This window comes from Mus musculus, chromosome 12 (genome assembly GCF_000001635.26).
Source record: "Mus musculus strain C57BL/6J chromosome 12, GRCm38.p6 C57BL/6J".
In the NCBI taxonomy this organism is placed as follows: domain Eukaryota; kingdom Metazoa; phylum Chordata; class Mammalia; order Rodentia; family Muridae; genus Mus; species Mus musculus.
Window position 1 is genome coordinate 100,575,839 of NC_000078.6, and position 19,331 is coordinate 100,595,169.

Below are 19,331 nucleotides of genomic sequence, written 5' to 3' on the forward strand. Positions count from 1 at the left end.
TTCATAGAAAAAAATGTTCAGATGAAGATAATTTTATTTGCATTCAGAATACAGCATTAACTCAATAGCAAATGCTTCTCAGAAGGAGATATTGCCATCTTCTGGCAGAACTAGCCCAACTCAAAAAATCAAGGCAGAAAGACTTCCTCCCTATTCCACTCCCAAATCTGATGCAAGCCTGTGAACCTTTTGCATTGCTGATAATATCTGTTTATAAACTCATCTGACCTCAGAAGAGGCACAGTCAACACATCAAATAAAGTGGCCCCAGAACTGTTTCAAACTACAAAAATAACAAGTTTCATAAAAGTTCATCTTTAATTTAGCAATTATTGAATCTGTATTCTATGTTTTCAGAATAACTAAACTTAAAATTGAGTTTTGGAAAATAATACCCCAGTGGAAGGATGATGTGGTAAGCCAGAGTGATAAATGACACATAATTACTCTGTGCAAGCTAGGGCATTTACTAGTTTACCACCTACATAGATCCTTGGCCATGTTCTCCAGGGTCATAGGACAGGTGAGAGGCACACTCTGAATAGCCAGAGCAAACCACACTACAGGCACTGTCAGTGGTCAGAGAAGTGCAGCTATGACACAGTTCAATAGGCACAGAGTATCTGCATCTGTAAACGAACATTTCCTAAAAAATATTCTGCACTTTTAATTTTTTAAAGTTAAAATACAAAACAATGTGCTTTATATAATATTTCACATACACACATCTACACATATTGCTGTGATAAAATACTGACAAAAACAAACAGGTAAACACTCTTACAGAGAGTCAAAGTGCTCACTACTCTTTCAGAGGGCATTAAGTTCGTCGCATAATCTACATTAGGCAGCTTACAAGCTGAAACTGCAGCTCCAAGGAATCCTATACAATATACATACATACATACATACATACATACATACATACACGTACAAAACTATAAAAATAAATCTTTAAACAATATTTTGGCAAAACCAACTTGGAGTGGAAGGACTTATTTTAGCTCACATTTCCAGATTATAGCCCATCATTGCATGGAAATCATGGACTTTAAACCCAAAGTCTTTAAAAATAAATCTGTTTGTCTCCCTCCCTTCCGTTTTTGATTTTTGTTTTTTTGAGACAGGGTTCTACTGGCAGCTGTGTTCACTGTGTAGCTGAGGGTGACCCTGAACTTCTTACCCTCTGGAACACTGGGATTTCAGGTGAGTGCTACCAGACCCAGTTTTATGCAGTACTAGAAACTAAAGCCAGAGTTTCCTGCCGGCTAGGTGAGCACTCTACATCTCTGGCCCCCTCGATTCAAGACTTTAAGAATTAGAGAGCATGTATAATTTATTATTCACTGAAGATAAAGGTCCAGGTAACACTGAATAGTTTAAAGAATGGAGTAAAAAATAAAATAGCATTATAATTTTCACATGAGCCTCAGCAGAAATGAATTTTCAAGTATAAAATGAATACCTCGTCATAAAAAACAAACAGAGGTTGGTTGTTCGAATGCACACCTTTGATCCGAGCTACGGAGAAGCAGAAGTTCAAGACGCGTCTGTTATATATAGTGAGCTCCAGAATAGCCAGGGTTACACAGCATGACCCTGTCTCAAATGAACAGACAAAATATCCCACTAAACAATCCAAATCCCAAAACTCCAACTTCTGTCTCAAAAAAACAAAACAAAACAACAAAAAAACCTAAAACATACACATTAAAAACTATAATAAAATCTATTTAGTAAACTGCAAACTTCCAGATAGTACCTCAACATATCTCTAAATTTAGTTCTGAAGAGATTATAGAATTCTTATTTTATGCCAACAAACCACCTCACTAGGAAAACTGGCTTTCTTCCAAAGCATGTCTGGCATGCTGCAACTTTACCTGAAACAGTCGCTCGGAGCTCTGTGGCAAGGCAGCGGGAGAGTAGGTGGGGTCCATCTCTGTGAACTCTTCAGCGAAGTTACTCACATCTAACTCATCCCGGATCACCGGCTTGAATGGCGCAGGCACTTTTTTGGCAGCTAAGTCATCCCACTTTATCTTCTAGAGCACAGCAAGAAGATTGGGACAAGTCAAAAAAAAAATCAAACTATATTATGAACAATAGATATGGTTACTTTGTTTTTTCTTTTTTAAAGACAGAGTCTTACTTGGTAGCTCTAGCAGGCTGGAACTCTCTACTGCAACAGTTCTCGACCTCCCTAATGCTGTGATCCTTACTACAGTTCCTCATGTTGTGATGACCTTCAACCAGAAAACTATTTTCATTGCTACTTTGTAACCATAACTTTGCTCCTGTTATGAATCATAGTGTGAATATCCATGTTTTATGATGGTCTTAGATGACCCCTGTGAAAGGTTTGGTGGTCAAACGATCCACATGTTGAGAACCATTACTCTATGTAAACTCACTGGCTTTGAACTGAGATATGCTTGCCTCTGCCTCCCAAGTGCTGGGATTAAAGGTGTGCGCCACCACTCTTAGCTAAGAGCACAGTTACTAGCAAGTCTGATTTAAATAAGAGTACATATTTCAAACTAAGGATTAAAAATATTTTTTTTCCAAGAATGATCCCATTTTCAGTCTGTAGTATGTGGAAGGTGCCTGAAGCTTTCTTAATGCAGGAATCTCAGTGTCCTCTAGAGGGCACCAAGACATAACCTCAGAGATAACAGAATAAATTACTTTTGTACTGAGCCTTGGCAGAAAAGAATTAAGCCAAAATGAAAGCCAACCAACCAACCAACCAACCGACCAACCAACATCTCCCCCAAACCATAAAATACTGCTATAGTGGTTGAAGTGTATTCTGTGGCTGTGATACCAACCCCTATTTTCTAGGGACTCACTGAGTTCTCCTCTTACACTGGTTTCCCTTTGGGTCGCTGGACTGATTACGAAGTAAAAGTGCCATGAGTCAAGTGTGTGTGTACACTGGAGGGCTTGCTATTGTAGCTCATTCAACCCCATTCAATATTGAGTGAGATACTGCCTCTTGTTTCCCATACACACTGTCTGAGTAACTAACTCGTTCTGTATTATTCTAATTCAATCCTCTGTTGTTTCTTTATGTGCCTTCTTTAAAATATTCTCAGTTCTTACTGAATTGAATTTTAAAGATTTCTTACTCAGTCTTCAAAACAAGGTGATACCATCATGCTATATAGCATTAAGACAGAGAAGCACCACCAGTAGGAGACATGATTTCCAACTTAGAGATGGATATTGACTCAGTGGTGGGGAAATGTGAAACCTACACTTGATGAAATTAACAAAATAGGTTCTTTTATAAAGGAAGTAGAAATAATTATGTGGTAATTCTTCAAGCTTTTCAGTTATGATGAGAGAGATAATTTCTTTCTTTTTTTTTTATTTGTCTCAGAAATAATCTGAGGCTCAGAAATAAGAGCTAAATATTTTTCACTGAAGTATTTGTTGCTAGAAGTGTGGACTAGAGTTCTGTCCACTTTCTAGCTAGTGTTCACTCCTCTGTGAGGCTGTGGTAGCTTCTGTTACAGCCATCTGCTTTGTGCTTCCCTGACTGAAGATACACCAAGAAACATTCTGGGCCAGGTGAAGTGGCTTGGCACAGTAAGGATGTCTGCTGGCCAACATGCCACTCTGAGTTTGTCCCTCAGCATCCCACATGGCTGAGCAAAGAACTGACTTCCATGAGTTGTCTTTTCTCCTTCACATGTGTGTGTATGTACGAGCATGAGTGAATGTATGAACACACACACACACACACACACACACACACGCACACACACACACACACAATATTTCTTAAAAATTTTAAGAAGACTCTTGAAAAATGACAAACTTCTAGAGGAAAGGGGTAATTTAAAGAAACACATTGTTACCAGAAGAATGTTCAATGTGTAGAAAATTGAATGCTATTATGATTCTTCCCACCTCTAGAGCATTGTAGAGAAAAGATATTCAGATCTTTGTAAGTGGATTTCTGGTCTACCCTATCATTTAAAAGTGAAAGCAAATACATAAATTAAAATTATTATTCCAAGCTGTCAAGAAGATAAGCACCTCCTATACTAAAGACAGACCATAATATTCACAAACTCAGGGAACAACTGAGAAAAAAAAGTTGTAGAAAAGAACAATAGAGCATTCTGTTTAATTTTACATACTTGTTAGTTTTTAAGCTCAAGTATGAACAAGATATAATGTATGTTTGAAAAGTAATAGTTCTCAGCCAATGTACAATACTGAGTTCATTTCATTCTAACATGTTTGTCTCTGTGTCACCGAACTTTAAAGATTTACAGTAATATTTTTAAAAAATGGGTGGAGAGACTAAAATTAACGTACTCTGTTCTCACAGAAGTGAAGAGACCTCATTTTCAATGAGGAAACCACCTCCCAGCCCCCAAACAGAGGACAAAAATCTATGGCCTCATACACACCACACAAGTGTTCCACCACTGAGCTACACCCCAGCCTTGCATTTTTATGTTTAATAAGCAATAGCAACACTAAGAAAGCTAAGCTGACATAATTGTTTCTTTGCTTGCTATACCCTGTTTATTGTTTTAGTGATAATACTGCACATTTTTACAGAACAAAAACATAACGTGGATGACTCTACCAGACCATTAAACACCAAGGCCATGCTTGTTGATCTGTGAAGTTATTTAAACGCTGTAGCGTTTAGGATGTTAGAAATGGAGGCCTTGCCACGCCAGGCTTTACCATTTAGGCTGAAGTTACCAAGCAGCCCAGCCATCCTCCCCACTGTTTACGCCTGTACTTGGAGAGAACTGAGACCATGGGACTGGCGGATGTGCTGGTGCTCTGTGGAATAGTGTCCCTTGGCTTTTTCATAAAAAAGCGCTGTTACAGGACAGAGAAAGCAAATGGAAATGTATGCCACCGACACTGACTGAGAACCAGGCAGGAGGGAATATTCTAAGATTTCTCCTGGAAACAGAAAGAGGCAACAGAATCGGTAACCAAAAGGTGGAACCCAGTACAACAGCTCATGAATCATACAAAGGATACACATCTCCTCCGTTCATGTGCAACCCCAAAAACCTACAGAAAGCACTGCAGAATTTACCAGCTTTGTCCAACCTACAGGCTACATACAACCCTTGATGGCCATGAATGCGGTCTAACACATTGAAAACCTGAGCATGATGAGACTTCAGGGGCAATATTTTGGGCAACGCATGTGTTCTATTCTTAAGCATATGCTCTGTAGCTGACAACATCCTGTCTTAGTGTCAGAGGCTGGATTCACTGTGGAGAAGATGTAATGCTATCACAACCTTCCCTCCTAGTGCTTTAGGGAGGGAAAGCCATTTAGGTCTAAACAAGTAGAAGTCTGCTCCCTCCTAAACATTATCTGTCATAATAAGAATTAGGGGACTAAGATAGGCGAAATGGGGAAGTGACCCCAAGGGGGATTAAATATACTCATCTCCAAAATTTCACCTCAAAGAAGAGATGTTCTTTGATTTCTTCTGCATCCCGTGGGCCACATCCCAATCGCTTCTTGGGATCTTTCATCAAGAGACGCTGAAGTAGGTCTTTAGCTACTGTGCTCATTTCCTGGGGATACGGAGGCTCACTTTTTAAAATTCTCCTGTGGATAGATAAAGTTTACTGTTAGTACAACTGGATCATGACGTTATAACAATGGATATTTTACTAAAAGTGAGTGTGGTGAAGCATTTGGAAACCGAACTACATATGTGAGAAAACTATTTGATAGCACAGGCTAGGGAGATGGCTCGGAGGATAAAAGCACTTGTTGGCAAGCCTGAGCACTTGAGCTCAAACTCTGGACCCACAAGCTGTCCTGTGATCTCTACATGTAGGGCAGGGAACATGTGTACAACTGCTCCCCCCAAACAAACAAGAACCTGTCAATCAAATAAATAAAGGTATGAGCAGGAATTAATGGAAGACCACTGGGCTATTCAGTATAAGTCAATCTTGGTAAAAAAAAAAAAAAAAAAAAAAACAAAAACAAAAAAAAACCAAACCTATTATCTCAAATATTTCACTTAAAAAAATGTAAAAAGGGGACCTGGGCTAGATTACACCTCCCGCTCACAGTTCAGCGTGATCCTAACAACTCTTCAACAACATCAGGAGAATTAACTCGAGAGAACTATAATCTTCCTCTACCGCACTTCTTCCCAATGAGCAGGAACTTTAAAGACCTAAAAGGCACCAGGGAAGTCAGCCAAGACAGGGCAGCCAGCACCATGTGACTAAGGGCTAAGTCTTGTCATCTGCAACTACAGGTTGGTTTCTCAGTGGCAAAAGCGTCTGTTTCTTCATGTGTTTCCACAACACAGCCCAGCCAGTGCATGGGAGAGTGGGAGTCAGACAGAAAAATGCATTCAGCACGGGAAAGTTAAAAGGCAACTATGTTTGTGTGAGAAGTGTATTCTATGATCATAGTTTTAATAATCCAACCCAAGCATACAATCTCACCTGTGAGGAGGCAGATCAGTGACTTAATGAGAGAAACAATGAGATCAGCAAGATGAGAACCTTTCTTAGCACAGTACACATCATGATAAGCTTCATTACTTTGGTTTACAACAAGATCCCGTGTTGTACATGTTAATAAGTATCACTGGGCTGGAGAGAGAGTGCAATGGGAAAGCCTAGGCTCGTATATGAGTCCCTAGGTTTAATATCCAGTATCACAAAACCATAAAACAAACAGAAACAAAACACCAACTAGAAATAAAAATAGGGACCCCCCCCCCACCCCTGTAAAACCTAAATATATGAAAGTATAGCCTGGTAAAACCATCGACTTAGAGGCAGGATGGAGGTTAAGGCTGGCTCTGCTCTGTTCTTTACTGGTTAAAGGATTCCTTTGTTTCTCAGTTTCCTTGCCTACAAAATGAGTATCTATCTAAAAGGGATATCACGACAGAGAATTTGTATCAGCCTGCTACTGAGAATCACCAAATAATATTGGAACTACAGTTTTTGGCAGAAAATTATAGCCATGATGTTAACTCTACTCCTAAAACTCTATTCTGGGAACCAAAGAAAAGAGTGAGACAGACAGACAGACAGACAGACAGACTCCATTCCTCTCTTGCTATCAGCTATCAATTCGTCTGCTGCTGCTCAATGACTGCAGGGTTTTCACCTCCAGCAGAGGCAGGCCTCTCGTTAGAGTGGCCTTTCTCAGAGAAAAGCATACACATCCTTTCCCGTTACTGTACTTTTGCTATACTTTTTAGAGGAAAGAATTCCTTGTGTATTGGTGACATCTGGTATTGTTGCATCAGGATAGAGAAATATATATCATGGCTGATGTCTCTTAAGGTTTGTAATACCTGCTAGAAGTCTGTCTACTATATACCTAGCAAAGATTAAGAGCAACTGTCAGTCCTAAAACAACACACAGGGCATAAGAACCTACCCCGTGGGTATGTCAGGAGGAGCATCTGAAAACAAGATGGTTCTGCTGCTATGCCCAGCCTGGATACAGGCTCATAGGACAGCGGCCCATGTTGGGAGCTTTTGTCCCGCACACATGAACCAAGAAGGGTGTGCAGAGGGCATGCCCCATATTCAGAGGTACTGGTGAGGTAGGGAGTACAACAGGAAGAAAAATTGGGCTGAAATCTGAAGGATAATTTCTGTGAAAACTGGTAAAGAAGTGTGGAGAAACACGAGTCAATCTCAAGTCACAATATGGCCAAAACCAGGAGTTAGCTTGAGAGTTGGTGATGTGCACCGCTCTTCAGATTGGGAGTGGAGAGGAAGAGGCATGACGGAGCCTCCAGGATGAAGGTGGTGAGGCACCCCTCCTTTGTGGTGTGTGAGGTGGAGAATCCCTGAAGTCTGCTCCTGTTGCCCAGGTGTAGGTCCAGGATGGATCCCTGCTCTGCAGGAACATAAGCTCAGGCTTCCCTTTCTCTTACAGGGCCTTCAGCCTACTGGGTAGAGAACTCAGAAGGAAGGGTGGGTTTCGGCTCACAGTTTCAGCCCTCACTCTGCTGGCTTTGCCACTATGGATGAGGCTGAACACCTTGATTGTGGTGGGGAACATGGAGCGGAGCAGAGATGCCTGTATCATGGGGACTCGAAAATAGAGAGAAGGAAGAGTCTAGGACAAGACACAACATTCAGAGGCCCACTTCCTCCAACTGGGCCCACCTCCTAATATTTCCACAATCTCTCAAAACAGCACCAACTACGAATAGAGACCAAGCTTTCAACCTCCAAGTCTGTGAGAGACACCTCCTATTGAAACCATGACACATGGTTGGGTCTTTATGCAACTTTACAATTTTCTTTTCTTTTCTCTTTTCTTTTTTCCCTCTCCTCTCCTCTCCTCTCCTCTCCTCCCCTCCCTTCCTTTCTTTCTGTTTGTTTTTCAAAACAGGGTTTCTCTGTATAGCTCTGGCTGTCCTAGAACTCACTCTGTAGACCAGGCCAGCTTCAAACTCAGAAATCCACCTGCCTCTGCCTCCCAAGTGCTGGGATTAAAGGCATGCACCACCACCACCCGGGTCAATTTTCTATTTCATGATGTTGTTGGCTCTCACAATCTGGTTTCTTTCTTTCTTTCTTTCTTTCTTATAAATTTTAATTAGGTATTTTCTTCATTTACTTTTCCAATTCTACGCCAAAAGTTCCCCCCATATCCTCCCCCGCATTCCCACTTCTTGGCCCTGGCATTCCCCTGTACTGAGGCATATAAAATTTGCACGGCCAATGGGCCTCTCTTTCCACTGATGGCCGACTAGGCCATCTTCTGATACATATGCAGCTAGAGACACGAGCTTCGGGAGGTACTGGTTAGTTCACAGTGTTGTTCCACCTATAAGGTTGCAGACCCCTTTAGCTCCTTGGGTACTTTCTCTAGCTCCTCCAAATGGGGGCCCTGTGATCCATCCAATAGCTGACTGTGAGCATCCACTTCTGTATTTGCTAGGCCCTGGCATAGCCTCACAAGAGACAGCTATATCAGGGTCCTTTCAGCAAAATCTTGCTAGTGTGTGCAATGGTATCAGCGTTTGGAGGCTGATTATGGGATGGATCCCCGGGTATGGCAGTCTCTAGATGGTCCATCGTTTTGTCTCAGCTCCAAACTTTGTCTCTGTAACTCCTTCCATGGGTGTTTTGTTCCCAATTCTAAGAAGGGGCAAGTGTCCACACTTTGGTCTTCGTTCTTCTTGAGTTTCATGTGTTTTGCAAATTGTATCTTGTATCTTAGGTATTCTAAGTTTCTGGGCTAATATCCACTTATCAGTGAGTACATATCATGTGAGTTCTTTTGTGATTCAGTTACCTCACTCAGATTGATGCCCTCCAGGTCCAGCCATTTGGCTAGGAATTTCATAAATTCATTCTTTTTAATAGCTGAGTAGTACTCCATTGTGTAAATGTACCACATTTTTTGTATCCATAACTAAGGAAGTGAAAGAACTGTATGATAAGAACTTCAAGTCTCTGAAGAAAGAAATTAAAAAAGACCTCAGAAGATGGAAAGATCTCCCATGCTCATGGATTGGCCGGATCAATATAGTAAAAATGGCTATCTTGCCAAAAGCAATCTACAGATTCAATGCAATCCCCATCAAAATTCCAACTCAATTCTTCAACTAATTAGAAAGGGCAATCTGCAAATTCATCTGGAATAACAAAAAACCTAGGATAGCAAAAATTCTCCTCAAGGATAAAAGAACCTCTGGTGGAATCACCATGCCTGACCTAAAGCTGTACTACAGAGCAATAGTGATAAAAAACTGCATGCTACTGGTATAGCAACAGACAAGTAGACCAATGGAACAGAATTGAAGACCCAGAAATGAACCCACACACCTATGGTCACTTGATCTTTGACAAAGGAGCTAAAACCATCCAGTGGAAAAAAGACAGCATTTTCAACAAAAGGTGCTGGCACAACTGGCGGTTATCATGTAGAAGAATGCGAATTGATCCATTTCTATCTCCTTGTACTAAGGTCAAATCTTAGTGGATCAAGGAACTTCACATAAAACCAGAGAGTGAAACTTATAGAGGAGAAAGTGGGGAAAAGCCTTGAAGATATGGGCACAGGGGAAAAATTCCTGAATAGAACAGCAATGGCTTGTGCTGTAAGATCGAGAATCAACAAATGGGAACTCATAAAATTGCAAAGCTTCTGTAAGGCAAAAGACACCGTCAATAAGACAAAAAGGCCACCAACAGATTGGGAAAGGATCTTTACCTATCCTAAATCAGATAGGGGACTAATATCCAATACATATAAAGAACTCAAGAAGGTAGACTCCAGAAAATCAAATAACCCCATTAAAAAATGGGGCTCAGAGCTAAACAAAGAATTCTCACCTGAGGAATACCGAATGGCAGAGAAACACCTGAAAAAATGTTCAACATCCTTAATCATCAGGGAGAAGCAAATCAAAACAACCCTGAGATTCCACCTCACAACAGCCAGAATGGCTAAGATCAAAAATTCAGGTGACAGCAGATGCTGACAAGGATGTGGAGAAAGAGGAACACTCCTCCATTGTTGGTGGAATTGCAAGCTTGTACAACCACTCTGGAAATCAGTCTGGTGGTTCCTCAGAAAATTGGACATAGTACTACCGGAGGGTCCCGCAATACCTCTCCTGGGCATATATCCAGAAGATGTTCCAACCAGTATTTATCTGTTTTTAAAACAGGGTCATCTCATGTAGTTCAGGATAGCTCTAAACTGGCTAAGAGTGACTCTGAGCTCTTCCTATTTCTATGCCTAAGGTATTAAGATTACAGGTGTGTGCCTTATGCATCACTCTTGGTGTTGTTATCAGCAGCACCTGTTGGGTATGTTTTAAATTATTACACATTAATTTTAGAACAGGATTAAGATGAACTTCATTTCACAGATTCACTGAGAACACAGTGTGACAAAGGAATCTAGAACTTTCCATGCATAGGCTCTAGGGTGCCACTGTACACAGTTGTCACCATCTGCTCTGCATGGCACAGCCCACGCTGTAGCTCCATTATGAATACCTCCCTGACAACCTGGTCCCCAAGGAACCACACCTCTTTTGTACTTTCAAGAGTGTCTTACCACTCACACATTTATCAAAACTTCCCACGTGATCTTTCATCTTTCTCCCTTATCTTCCCACACACTACATAAGTTTACCTAGGACAAGGTGTTTTGCTTTTTCCTTAGGAAAAAAAAATACTCTGCAAATACTTCACCAATTAAATCTGTTTCCTACTGTCTTTAGGCCATAATTTGACAGCTTTTTATCAGAAATGAGCCCAGGAAAAAAACACCAGCAGCATGAAAATAAGCACTTCCAATGAGACAGTATGAAGTAACTTTCCAGTCACAATGTGCTTGATCCCAGCCCAACCTCACAGTAGCTGAATCCTTAGGAACACAGCAGTTGGTGCTGTCTGCTTGTCAGGGTCGCAAATTTACCCAGTCATTGACTGGCCCAAATTGAGACCCATCCCATGGGTGAGAACCAATTCTTAACATTATTAACGATGCTCTGTTATGCTTGCAGACAAGATCCTAGCATAACTGTCATCTGAGAAGCTCCACTCAGCAGCTGATAGAAACAGATGCAGAAACCCACAGCCAAACATTAGCTGGAGCTTGGGGAATCCTGTGGAAGAGTTGGGGGAAGAATTAAGGAACCCAAAGAGAATAGGATCTCCACAGGAAGACCAACAGAGTCAACTAACATGGACCCCTTTGGGGCTCCCAGAGACTGAACCACCAACCAAAGAGTGAGCATGGGCTGGACCTATGCCCCCTGCACATAAGTCACAGATGTGCAGCTTGATCTTCATATGGGTCCCCCAAATACTGGAGCAAGTGCTGTGGCTGTTGCTGACTCTGTTGCCTGTCTGTGGATCCCATTTCCTTAACGGGGCTGCCCTGCCTGGTCTCAATGAAAAAGGATGCACCTAGTCCTGGAGTAACTTGATGTGCTAGGGTGCGGTGATACCTAGGGGGACCTCCACCTTCTTAGAGGAGAAGGGAAGGAGGATAGGGGAGGAATTGTGTGAAAGGGGTCACTGGGAGGAGAGGGAGGTCTGATATTGGGATGTAAAGTGAATGAATAGATAAATAACAGGGGAAAAAAAGAAAAAAGAAACTTTACCGAGATATAATGTGGGTAATTTCTCAGCTTAGATGCTTACACACAATATCCTGGCTTCTAGGGCTATGGGGGCAACTTCATGAGTGTGCCTTTCTCTAGATATGGAACTGGCTACCAAGGGGGTAGAAAATTCCAGGCTATCATTTCACTTTGGGTATTATGAATTCCCATTTGGTCTCTATAGCTTGTAACTTCCACAGCCAAAGCAGTTCACTCACTGGGAACAAAGATTCTTCGGCAGCTTTGTGTGCTTCTGAAGGCTCTTTGCTTACACTTGGCCATCTTGAGTTATAAATACATTTATGTACTTTATAACGTTCCAGCTTCCCAGGAAGCCATCCAACCACATGAGATAATGATCCCCAAAGAGTGCATTCCTCATGCCTGCATGATACCCTTGCAGGCCACAGCCCTGTAAGTACTGTGCTGTGACATACCTCCTCATGTCCTCCCTCACGCACTCCATAACCTCTTATGTCTCTAGCCCAATTTCTGGAATGCCTGACAGGTGCCCATTCCTACCCTGCTTCTGGTAGTCAAAAAGAGATTCTTTGTCTCTCACAGGTAGGAGAAACAAGGACGTAAGCTTGTCTGACTCAACTACACTGAAAAGAGGTCACCACCAGGTCCAACTGTGCATCTACTCTTGAACAACAGCAACGATGACAACGGAACCCAGGAGACTTCCAATTGTTTTGTACATCACCCCAAGGCAAGACATTTGTAACTGGAACAAAAATTTAACAATCAAATGAATCCAAAATGATAACTGACAAATCAATCTGGAGAAAATAAAATACACCAGAATCACTGTCTTGTTTTTCAGCTTTTTTAGTCAGAAAGACATAAAGTCATATAAAAATTACTATATTACAGTGATTCTCTAAGAAAAAAGTCCTAGGCAGAACAACTATAAATTAATCACCCAGACTAGGAGTTGGTAATTTTTTTTTTCATAAAGCACAAATGGTAGATAGAATGTCTAGGTTGGTCTCTAGATGTCATAGTTAGTTCTGAATTGACAGCCCCTTAGGTATGTTTGGGTTAAATGCCTTTCATGATGTTATAATGCTTACATGGCGTAAGCTGCCACATTGGGCTAGCCTACACAGTAGGAAATGAAGATGGCTCTTGGTCACCAGTGAGCAAGGAACTAAGGCCTGCAGTCCACCAGTCAGTCTACAAAGAACTGAATCTTCCAACAACCACATTAGCTTGGATATAGATCTTTTCCTAGATGAGCCTTGAAATAACTATAGCTTAACCAAGACACTTAACCACAGCCTTCAAGTAGAACATACACCTGAGCTATACCCTAAATTCTTAAACCACAGAAATTATAAAATGTATATCGATAAATCCACTTAGTTTTGAGGCAATTTGTTACTTGTTAATGGGTAAGAGAATACTAGAGACAGGCAATAAGTATTTTAGGCTTTGTAAGCTGCAAGGTCTCTGTAATTAACTATTTAACTCTGTGACTCTTGTAAAAAACTGTAAGAGAAAATATACTAATAAATAAACATGGCTATGTTTTAATAAAGTTTTACTGGATACAAATGTATATTTCACAGAATTTTCACATCACAAATTTTTTTCTTTTTAAAGAATGTAAACAGCATTCTTAGCTCATAACTCCCATCCTCCCCAGCAAAAACCAAAATGTGAAAACAAAACAAACTGGCAAAAAGAATAACTCTTGCCTACTAACTATAGTTAGCTGACCACTACTAAACAGTACTAAGGGCTGTTTTTTGATATGGCTATCCTTGGCATTGAAAGGGACTGGTTCCCAAACCCCAGGGATACAAAACTCTGAGGATGTCAAGTTCTTTATATAAAAGAACATGGACGTGGTATGTACATACAACCCATGCACACTTTCCCACAGACTCAAAACTCTCGGGGGAACCTTCACATTGTGTGAAGAATTTATGTATTTTCAATTGTTAATTCTGTACCAGCAGAGAGCTAAATGTTGGCAGGACACTGGTACTGCCATTTCTATGGCCTATCACTTATATTTTGTAAATATTCAACCTTCGTCAACCACTTAAAGGCAAACTAGAATTGCATCAGAGGTTCTGATTAGTTGTAATAAAGAGTTGACAGCCAATAGCTGGGCAGGAAGTGGAGGACCGAATTTCCAGGCAGAGAGAGAGGCATTGGGAGAACAGGCAGCCACAGGTGATTCTGTGAGTGGACCTGGAAGAAAGAGATAAGGACTACAGCAGAGCAGAGAAAGGTACTGAGCTAGCCATGTGGTAGGTTGTAGGCTAGAATGGTTGGGTTAAGTTTAGAGTGGTTGGTAGACTGCCCAAGCAAAAGGCCTAAGCTTTAAACTTTGTTAGAAGTCTCCATTATTTATACTACTGGTGGGTCAAGAAAGTCTCACTGTATAAAACATCTCCAGGTTATTTCTAATACCTGATACAACATAAATGTGTAAATGATTATTACATTGCATTGTTTTGGAGATAACTATAAAAAAATCTGAACTTGTTCAATACTGATGTATCAATTATAGATCTAATTATACATTTATGAGTGAGACTTGAATTGGGCAATGCTCAAGCAATGTGAACTAGAGACTGAGGGCCTGTGAAAGGCAAAAGGGTAAACCAGGGTCTATATATCACTATATTCATATAGGGTTAGCACAGTGCTTTGTGTGCATTATATTCAAGTTCTACATTTTTAATTTCCTGAGATGCATTTTATTCCAATATTTTGATTTATGGTTGGTCCAAGGATGTGGAACCTATGGATAGTGAGGGCTGCTTAGACTTTTGATAACACTTAGATCTAGACTTAAATGCAACTATACGTATAAAAATGTAATGAAACACTAATATAGCATACTTTCCTGAGAAAAAATGAAACACCAAATAAACACTTCATGGCAAATGTATTATATCACTTCAAAGGCAGAGAAAAATAGAAACAGTTGTCAAGAGATGATTTTGGAAGATAAACATTTACACCTTGATTTTCAGGTGAAAAGATACTCATTTATCATGGTTTTCATGACCCCATTCTGTAGGAGGAGGAAGAACGACTCTCTTGATGGAGCAGTATCTTCCTGTTCAGAAGTTACACATGCTCTAAAAGGCAAAGTTCCACACAGACAGAGTTAGTGGGAAGACACATGAGAAAGATGTGTACCCATGATACATATATGGCTAAAGATAAGGAACGGGTACACAAAAGCTAAACAGCAACCACGCAAGTCTAAATCGACAAGTTGGCTGTCTAACATGGTGTGAGGGATCTGAAATAATTTCTTAGGGACAGTCAACAGAACTGAAAAGGTCTGTCCTACATAAAACTCTCTTCAAATATCTGCAGTAATAATGTTACCAGTGATCGGGAGTCTGAGCCAGGTGATTCCCGATTCTCAGACTCTAATCAAAGACTTGAAATAAAAACTCAAACAGATTGCAGAGGCAGCAAGGAAATTTTATTCAAAGCCAAGCTACACAGAACAGGTCAGAACAGAGCACAGAAATGCAGCACAGGGGTGCAGCAGGCCTCAACAGTGACACTCAGGGGCCTTGGTTACTGTATGGGCTTCCTTTGATGGGGCCAAGAGAAGAAGTACAGTTACTAAGGGGTATAGTGCCACAGATTCTCTATTTTTGCTGATAGAGTAGATCATGTAAATAACACTACTCTATATGTCCTTTGCCATTAAGTATCTAATTTTAATCAAATGCATACCCAATTATGCATAGGCATAAAATGGTAAATAGCAGATTATATCTAAAAATTCATCTGAGTTTTGCTTTATTGAGCAAAACTAATGGATGAACTGGTCCTTGTGTCTGTTGGGACTACATCTGAAGAGAAACTGAGTTTAACAGTCAAGTGGGACTGTTCAGAGAGGACTATGTATCTTAGTACAGATAAGGGTCTCAGGCTGTTAAGTGCATTATTAGAAGAGGAATGTGTGCATAGCCTAAACCACATAATATCCCAGGTTACTAAACTATCCCTACACTTGCCTGCTTCAACGTCTAGAAAGAATAAGCAGAATTCTTCTATATTCTTGAGAGCACAAGGTCAGAAGTGAAAAGAAAGATAATTTTGGCCCTTTTTGGAGGGAGGTGGTGGGACCAAACACAATTAAACCAACTCAATATGGTACACAGCATCCATGAAAACGTTGACCTAGCAATCCTTTCATGGACAGCATGGGGCAAGTAAGGGATTGGACCCACATCCAGGAAGAGTCTAACTGGAAGAAGAAAGCTGGACTCCTTACTATCTTTTGAAATTTTATATACTAACACTTTTATTCAACATTTTAGACTATCCGTAGATAACAATAGCAAGCAAATAACATGGATAATACATTATTTTGAAGCATCTCAAATAAAAAGTACAGGATGAATTGGTCCTTAGTAGGCTAAGATCTTGAAAATAAAAAATATTAAGTGACAGAGGCAGGGTATGGTGGCATATATCTTTAATCCCAGCACTTGATAGGCAGAGGCAGGTGGATCTCTATGAATTGGAGGCAAACCTGGTCTACATAAACTGCAAACTAGCCCAGGCTACACAGTGAGACCCTGTCTTAAAAATTAGGGACTATAAGAAGTCAATGAAAACAAAAAGGCCTTCAGCAATTAAGCCATTCAGAGATGAGATCATACACCTATCTCAGTGACATGATTCAGTGGTACAATCAGAGAGTATTTTGGTTCTTGAAAATCTATTTGTTCTAGTTTAAAGATTTCAGATAGATTTTGATTCAGGAGAAGAAATGGTTGATGTAAAGGAAAAACAAAATCAATTTCAATGTGAATGCCACTTAAAAAGTCTCTGATATCACAACCACTGTACTTCTCTCTACAGGCAGGCAAAGCAAGAGTGGGAGGAAACCATGACCCAAGTTCTCACGGTGATGGCCAAGATCCCCTATAACCATGAGACATTTTTCCCAAAATGTATTACTTTCTTTTAGATGGGAGTGTCACAATTCTGTCTAGGCTGTCTTCAAATCTGTAACTCTTGTGACTCAGCTTCAAAAACAGCTGGATTATAGATGCGAATCACCACACAGCTGGATTATAGATGCGAATCACCACGCTCCACCTGGAGAATTTTCAAGCTAAAACTTCATTTAAAATTACAATTTAAAGATAGTGTTTAGAATTTTTTTTGTAACAGATATAATTTTAGCTGATTTTAAAAATGTTTCTGCTCATTTAAGTTAGGTACTAAGTAGGCTGAAATATTGAAGTTATTTACTTCTGAGTCTGGTCCTGGAAATGGTACACCTTACTATTTTACTTCATTGATGTACAACACATGGCCAACGAATTCACACAAAGTGGATGAGGTCTGCCTTGTGTATGTAAGTGTAATACTGGCACCACACTCAAGATAATGAAGAAACGCATCACCACCCAAAGTTTCTCATGCTCCTTTGAAGTTTCTTCCTTCTCTTCTCCCTTGCCAGTCTCACACTAACCACCATTTGCTTCCTGTTGCTGACACTCTCCAGAACTGGAATCACACAGTAAATGCTCTATATTGTCTGGCTTCTTTTACTACAATTATTTTGAGATTTATCCAACTTTCTGTATGTATTAATGCAGTGTACACTTTTACCACTAGGTAGCTCTTCATTTGCATGGATACAGCATAATTTGTTTAACTGCTGTTGACAGATACGTGTCCAATTTGGGATCACTTGCTGTAGGAGGTTTTGTAAGCATGTTTGTTCTCCCTCATAAACACTGAGTGCTAGAATGGATGTCATATATTAGATAATGTTTTGAGTTTTAAAGAAACTGGCCCTTTTTAACATGGTACTACTTACACTGAACTGTATGTTCCCCTTGCGCACATTCCCTTACATTTCCTACATATTCTTTTATTGTGGGGGGTGATTTTGATTCTGGTTTCTCAAGACAGGGTTTCTCTGAATTCCTGGCTATCCTAGAACTCACTCTGTAGACCAGGCTGGCCTTGACCTCAGAGATCCACCTGCTCTGCCTCCCAAGTGTGGGATTAAAGGTGTGTGATACCACTGCCCAATCTCCTCCATATTCTTACTAGCAATTAGCATGGCCACTGCCTTTACTCATAGTCAACTGAGCAAGTACATGGTAGCATTTTCTGTGATTGCAATCCGTTTTCCCCCTAAAGACCAATGGCATTACTCATCTTCTTACATGTTTGTTTGCTATTCACTGATGATCTTTGCTGGAATGTCTGTTCAGCATTTTTGCCTATTGTATAATGGGATTGGTTGTTCCCTACGTTTCTATGTATTTCTTGTATCAGACCTTTATCAGATATATGATTTAAAATTTTTATTACAATGACTTGTCACTTTTACTGTCTTAATGCTTTAAAGAACAGAGATATGTAATCTTGAAACAGTCTAGTTTATAAACACGTTCTTTTATTGACTTCTACTTAAGAAATTTTTAGCTGATGCAAGGCCACAGGGAATTTTAGAAAATTAATTAATTTCGAGGAGGGGGATGCAAGTGTCACAACACATAGGTCAGAGAGGACCTCATGACATTCTCTTTCACCTTTATATGGGTTTGGGGAGTCACTAGACTTGAGGCATCTCCCAGTCCTACAGATTAAAAAAAAAAAAAACATTTTATAGTTATAGCGTTTACATTTAGGCCTACTGTTTCTCTTGAGTGCATTTTTTTTCTATTTAGTACTAAGCATTTATTGAAGTTCATGTTTTCCCACCGGAGCAGCCAGTGACTCTAGCATCACTTATTGAAAAGCTCCTCCCAAGTGACAGGTAACTGACACTTTGTCAAAAGTCTGTTGCCTGTGCTATTTCTGGGCTCTCTATGCTGTTTAGTTTATCTTCTTTTCTTATCCTTCCTTCCACCCTCTCTCCTTTTTTTTTTTTTCTTTTTAGAGAACAGGTCACGCTGGATAGATAGGTGGGGCTGCTCTACATTCGTGACATTGACAAGGCAGGCTAGCCTTGAACTGATAGCAGTCCTCTTGTTTATACCTTCCATGTACTGGGACTGCACGCACACAAATCATTTCCAGTAGTCATCTGTCTGTCCTGATACCAAAACCTGAAGTGTGTAATCATTACAGCTTAGGCTAAGTCTTGAAATCAGTTTTGTTCTTCTTCATAGATAATCTGACTAGTACAGGTCTTCTTCATCTCTACCTAAATTTTAGATCAGATTGTCAATTTAGGTCAGA

General features: G+C 40.3%; 1 protein-coding gene across 5 annotated transcripts in view; it reads right to left on the minus strand.

Moving 5' to 3' along the window:
* The window catches only part of Rps6ka5 (ribosomal protein S6 kinase, polypeptide 5), a 176,890-nt gene that overhangs the window by 27,400 nt on the left and 130,159 nt on the right, over window positions 1-19,331 (minus strand). For all 5 annotated transcript variants that reach the window (NM_001330702.1, NM_153587.3, XM_006516275.4 and 2 more), the window contains 2 exons: window positions 5,458-5,608; window positions 1,884-2,045 (listed from right to left, as the gene is read on the minus strand). In NM_001330702.1, the coding sequence (NP_001317631.1) occupies window positions 1,884-2,045; window positions 5,458-5,608 (313 nt within the window). The remainder of the gene's footprint in view (window positions 1-1,883; window positions 2,046-5,457; window positions 5,609-19,331) is intronic.